Here is a 6,692-nt window from a genome sequence, read left to right on the forward strand (position 1 = left end):
TATCCCCTCTCCTGAATCTTGGGGTTTTTTTTTTAATCATTTCCTTGCTTAAATATCTGTTAGCTTAATGTGATTTTGAGCTTTATATAAATGAAATCATGCTGTGTATATACCTCTGTGATGTTTTTCTCAATATTATGATCCTGAGGTTCAGGTATGCACATGGAGTTTGAGTTCCTTCATACCCATTCCATCTTTCTTTGTTTTATTTTAAGGGAACTTTATTATTTTTACTTATTTATTTTTGGCTGCGTTGGGTCTTCGTTGCTGCGTGCGGGCTTTCTCCAGTTGCGGCGAGCAGGGGCTACTCTTCATTGCGGTGCGCGGGCTTCTCATTGTGGTGGCTTCTCTTGTTGCAGGGCACAGGGTCTAGGCACATGGGCTTCAGTAGTTGTGGCACGCAGGCTCAGTAGTTGTGACTCGCGGGCTCTAGAGCGCAGGCTCAGTAGTTGGGGGCGCACGGGCTTAATTGCTCCGCCGCATGTGGGATCTTCCTGGACCAGGGCTCGAACGCGTGTCCCCTGCATTGGCAGGTGGATTCTTAACCACTGCGCCACCAGGGAAGCCCATCTTTCATTTTTGAACACAACTCACTTTATTTGTTCATTATCCTAATGGAAGTATATTTTAAATTTGCTTCAAAATACGAAATGTTCACCCATTCCATTGGAATTGTTAAAATAATAATAAACAGTTCCATTATAAGTTTTTCATTGATTTTTGTTAGAATTATATTTGCCAGACAGGTTAACCAAATCCTTAAATACTACTCAGTATGCATAGAGAGCAGAAATTAAAATCTGTATTTATGTCATACACTGAGCAGTAGAGTAGCCTACCCTTGCCAATTTGTAACAAGCCTATGTTGTTCTAGAAAGGAAGCCACAGTTCAATTTCAGTTTTTATTCTCCTGTACAAAATCTTTTCCCATTAAGCTGACATACTGGCAAGATTTTGTTACAGATAGTGGCCACTATATGTAACATAAAAACTTAGTGTTTCTTTTAATAGGTCTGGAATCGGTCTGGAATCATTCGTAGGATATGCATAGTGCTAGATTTGGTCACCAATGTAAACAGGCTTGCTCAGTGGTTCGAGCGTGGGAGGACTTAATGAAGGCATAAACTGATAGCTAAACGCCCCCAAAAGTTCATTTCTTACAACAGTTGGGAAATCATTTGGCAAATGTCTACCTCGTGGAGTAGCATCAGCCTGGACACCAGGCAGCTCAGTGACTCTCTGGCAGAGCATTGGTTCGTGTGAGGCTGATAGAACAAAGAGGAAGGACAAGAACTACTTTTTTTTTTTTTTTTTGGCGTTTTTAATGCTATTGCACTCCTTTAAATATAACTTAAAATTTATATTATAAAGGGAAATGTATTATTTAATTTACAATTTCCTTGATGTTGATTCGAAAGTTTATTAAAAAGAAACAGAATCTAAATGTACACAATTTCTGGGTAGTTGAGCATCTAAGGGCCAAAGTAGTTTTAATTTGTCGCAGGGCTACTGGAGTTGAATCCAGAGATCAGTCTCACCCTGACACGCTTGCAGTCATAGCTCAGATGACACTTCACTAACAGTGTGTCCTCTACTAGACACATTAGTTTAAAATTATCTGTGTAATAAATGAATTTGGGTGCCCTTAATAGAGCTTGTTTGAGCTGGTATATTTATGTGATGAGTTAGGATTGCAAGAGTGGGATTTGAACTTGATGGCATTGTAACTTCAGGAAGTGCCCAGTATTTGCATGTCTTCTTCCTGGAGCGATTGTTACTAGTTTTCAGCTCACTACCATTCCTGTGGGAAGATGAAAGCGGGGACCCACACACAGCACGTGCCTGGCACACACACCACATCCAGCACGTTCTATGATGATGATCGGAAAAAGATACTCTAGACAGAAACGGGGTATTGTGAGATCCTGTTGAGTTTGACAGTTTTCTACTGAGTTGACCAACATAGTATACAGTCGACCCTTGAACAACCTGGGTTTGAACTGCGTGGGTCCACTTAGAGTGGATGTTTTTCAGTAGTAAATTCTACAGTGCAACAGGGTCTGTCGCTGGCTAAATTTGTGGATGCAGAGGAACCACAGATACGAAGGGCCAACAATAAATTATACATACGTGGGTTAACTGCAGCACTGTACAAGGATCAACTGTGGACTGAAAATGCTTTGTTCGTGTTGATGACGAGGATAATGATAAGATCAAAGCCAAGGTTTCTTTAAAGGTACTGTGGCTTTACTACCTTTAAGGTTTAAAACATTTCTGACAATCCCACAAGGCCCTGTATGATCAGGTTTCTTCCTACCATCCCAGCTCCCTGCAATGCTATTCTCTGGTTCGCTCTACTGCAGCCATACTGGGACCAATGGTGCTTTAGCTCCTTCTCACAACAGGACCTCTTGCATATGCTGTACATTGTTCTGTCTGGAGCCCTTCCAAGCCTTTATGGTAAATAGTGCAAATCCAGATCATAGCATAAAAGTGACATCTTCAGAGAAGATGCCCCAGAGCCTCCACCCTATATTTTTCCTTCGTTGTGACCAGATAATCGTGGCGTTGCTTGCCTTGGCCTGTGATCTTCCTTAGACAGGTGTCTGGCTTGTTCATCTCTGAATTCACACGGCTCTTCCAGAGAGTGTGGCCACTAGGAGGTGCTCAATGAATATCTGCTAAAGCGATAAACGTTGAGTGAATCATCCAAAATTCAGTTAAAAGTTTTTGTTTTCTTTTTCTCTCTTTAGCTGGGAAGTTATCAATTCCAAACCAGATGAAAGACCCAGGCTCAGCCACTGTCTTGCAGAATCATGGATGAATTTCAGCATATTTCTTCAAGAAATGTCTCTGTTTAAACAGCAGAGCCCTGGCAAGGCAAGTTTTCCAGAAAAGGAGAATGCTGGGTGTGCTTTAAAATGTGAAATAAACTTGGAAACAAATGAAGTAACCTATTTTATCAGCCTGTAAGGGTTCTCCAATTCTGAATATAATACACTACGAACACGTGCCATAAAAACTGATATTAGCAAGGTTCAGAAATGTTAGTGTTGTTAGCACTAGAAAATCCTTAACCTTATATTTTGAAATTGGATTGGATTTCTATTTTATCCATATTTATGTAGCTTATTAACTAAAATGAATGATGATTTGTCCTCTCAGCCAGACCAAGGATAAAAACGTGTTATTAAGAATTTCAGTTTATATCATCTAGGCTGGTTCTCAAGTCAAAGGAACACATAGCCCTTTGAGGGTGTTTTTGGAGGTAACTGAGTCTCTCTTTCAGTCTAAAAAGTGGAGATTCTTGTGTGATTTACTTAAGAAAGGAAATCTTTGGCAGAAACATCCACAGTGATTATATAAATGGAATGAGTATTTTTCCAACAAAGATGAAAACCCACGAGGAGAGAGTTGAGTGGTTTGAAAGGGGTTACAAGAAATGCCCACTATAGGGTTTTTATGTGTAGAGGCAGCCTCCACTGTATCTTGACAGCACGGGTGAGCTACAGAACCATCAGTAGACCCCCTCCCTTCCAGTGCTATGGAAACGAATGTCCACCTGTAGTTGGAAGGAAGAACCTAGGAATGTCTTCATTTAAAATCCCTCTCTTTGTACCGTGTTACAGGAAATCTAACTTCAATGAGTAATAGAACTATATTTGGACACATTTTGAGCATACTAAAGTTGCAACATTATATATGGATAAATTATTTTAATCACTGAAGGTGATTTTTAGAATAGATATCAACATGGTAGCGGGGTGGAGTGACTTGTGTGTTGTTTTTTTTTTTTTCCGGGATGTGGGCCTCTCACTGCTATGGCCTCTCTCGTCGCGGAGCACAGGCTCCGGACGCGCAGGCCCAGCGGCCACGGCTCACGGGCCCAGCCGCTTCGCGGCACGCGGGATCCTCCCGGACTGGGGCACGAACCCGCGCCCCCTGCATCGGCAGGTGGACCCTCAAGCACTGCGCCACCAGGGAAGCCCGACTTGTGTTTTTGATGCTTATTTTACTTAGATGATTAAACACATTTTTAGAAGATTCTGAACTTAAACTTCTGCATTGGGTTGCATTAATATACCCCTAGTCAATTAACCTAAGATAACGATGCTACAAATTTAGTGGATAATGTGAAATCCCTTTGTGAAACTGAATTCTGGATATAGTAATGCTTTTATTTGTTCTTTTAACTTTTATGGTCTTTCCTCTTCCATTTTGCTATTAGAATTCCGTATTCTTCAAGGATCCCTGATGTTTGAGAAACAGCTCTTAATTTTGTTTTCCTTTTGACTAGTGAATTTATTAACCCTGTGCCAAGAATGAAAAATCAAAGTTAATCTGAATTTTAGACCCCCTTGCTGTTTCTCTTAATCAGTTATTGATCAGAGTTCTGTATCGTTTCCTTGTGTGTCTTTTTGAAATTCCCTTAATGAATTTCCTTGGCTGTTCAGTGAAATTTAGTACCATAATTTAAAGGTAAAGCAAAGAATTAAGATAGTTTATTTTAAATAATAGAGTGTGAAAAAGAAGTGAAGACTTTATGGGAGAATTTTTCTGTCTTGATGTTTTACTTACTTAAAGCGACCAAGATTCTTTTGGCTTCAACTGACAGAAAGAAAATAATCAAATTTCACTGGTGGAATTTAGTTTCATTCGCCGAACAGATATGGTTAGGAAGGAGGATAGTAATGGCCAGTCGATTTATCCCGGCTGCTTATCAGCTGTGCGAATTACTGTTATATGCAACATGTTTTGCTGTGTTTATGAATTTCTGTGGATTTATAGAAACAGTTTGAACCTACAGATTTTGTTACTGGGCTGCATTGTTTTCAGCGAGTGACCCTGAGTAAAACAAGTTTCTGGGTACATACTATTCTTCAGGTCTCTTGCATCTGGTGATACAGCTGCGGGCATGATTAACGGGAGATGTTCTCTGTGCCAGAGGTTAGCTTCTGGAACCTTCAAAATGATTATCACTTAATGTTAAAGTGGGCTAAGGCTGGTTGAACACAGCAGTCATTAGTCAGATCTAAGTGCAGAGAACACTGTTTGAAAAACATTTGCCATAACATGATAGATGGCATATAGATCAATAATTTTGTGTGTATCCTGTGCTCTAAAGTATCTTGATGTTATGTATAACTGTCACATGTTGCTTCTATTATTTTTAGTTTTGTCTCCTGGTCTGCAGTGTATGCACCTTTTTTACGATCTTGGGAAGTTACATTCCTGGGGTTATACTGAGCTATCTACTGTGTAAGTATAGTAGAACATTGGTCTAATTGACGTGACACATATGGTATCATTTAATGGTCTACAAGACGTTCCACAGTTTAGAAGAGGAGGGATGTGTTCTTGATTATAAAGCAAGTTGATTATTCTTTAATTTCCTGCTGTACAAAGTTTCTCCTTTTTCTAGAGACATGTTGCTATTTCAAAATTATAAGAATAGCTGTCAAAAAGCAAGGTTATAAGTGATTCATTTTATTTTAAGTTATGTCAATAAAGCTGTAAACAAGCTCTACTCTCCACCCCCACAAATACATGAATACTTTTGCTGTTGTGCATGATCTGCGGCTCAAAATATAATTAAAACCACAATGAGACACCATTATATCCCCACCAAAACGGCTGAAATTAAAAATAGTGACTATATCAAGTGTTAGCCAGGATATGGTAGGTAGGTAGAATGGTACAACCACTTTGGATAACAGTTTGGTAGTTTTTTAAAAGCTACTATGTGACCGAGGCATTCCACAGCTAGGTGTTTTCCCAAGAGAAGTGAAAGCATACACCTGTACAAAGACTTGTCCACCAATGTTCATAGTGGCTTTATTTGTGTTAGCCAAAAACAGAAGACAATTCATATGTCCATCAACAAATAGATGGGTAAACAAACTGTGGTACATCCATACAATGGATTACTACTGAGCACTAAAAAAGTGATGTATGCAGCAGTCTGGATAAATCTCCAAATAATTAGATTGAGTGGGAGAAGCCAGGTTAAAAAAAGAGTACATACTGTTTGATTCCATTTATATATAATTCAAACTAATCTTTAGTGACAGAGCACATAAATGGTTGCCTGGGGATGAGGCGGATAGGGCAGGGAAAGACCAGAGGGAGGGATTAAGAGAAACATGAGGAAACTTTTGGGGGTGGTATGGTCACTATCTTTATCATGATGACAGTTTCTTAGTTGTATGCATATGTCAAAACATCAAATTGTACACTTTAAATATGTGCAATTTACTGTATGTCAATTGTAACTCAAAAGTGCTGTAAAAAAGTTTCGACTTCCTGCTTCTCCTAAAAAATATAAAGATCTGGCCCTGCCACCTTTAGATGGGGCGGTCGCTGTCCACCCAACCAACCCTCGTATTTCCCTAGTTTTCTCGCACCAGCCTTTAACATTTACAGATACCTCCTTGTCTTCTAGAGATATTTGAGTTTGCAACTCCTATTTAAAAGGTAAATGGGCACGTGTCCTGACAACAGCAGAGAAATAAACAGTAGGGAATGCAGCGGCTTTCCTGTGTTGATCTTCATTTCTTTTTGTATTCCTAATGCCTCACACAAAGGGCCAATGGTCAGAGCTCACATCCATTCTCCCAAGTAGAACTCATGTGGGATATCAGCCCTTTGATCTGCCTTGTTTAGGAGGGAAAGGAGATGACAGCTAGGGAAAG

The 6,692-nt window shown here is 39.7% G+C and overlaps 1 protein-coding gene across 2 annotated transcripts in view; it reads left to right on the forward strand.

Moving 5' to 3' along the window:
• Window positions 1–6,692, forward strand: part of RETREG1 (reticulophagy regulator 1) — a 92,069-nt gene that overhangs the window by 80,662 nt on the left and 4,715 nt on the right. For both annotated transcript variants that reach the window (XM_007448848.1, XM_007448849.1), the window contains 2 exons: window positions 2,754–2,880; window positions 5,175–5,259. In XM_007448848.1, coding sequence (XP_007448910.1) covers window positions 2,754–2,880; window positions 5,175–5,259 — 212 coding nt within the window. The remainder of the gene's footprint in view (window positions 1–2,753; window positions 2,881–5,174; window positions 5,260–6,692) is intronic.

This window comes from Lipotes vexillifer, unplaced genomic scaffold, assembly GCF_000442215.2.
Source record: "Lipotes vexillifer unplaced genomic scaffold, Lipotes_vexillifer_v1.1 scaffold778, whole genome shotgun sequence".
Lineage (NCBI taxonomy): Eukaryota > Metazoa > Chordata > Mammalia > Artiodactyla > Lipotidae > Lipotes > Lipotes vexillifer.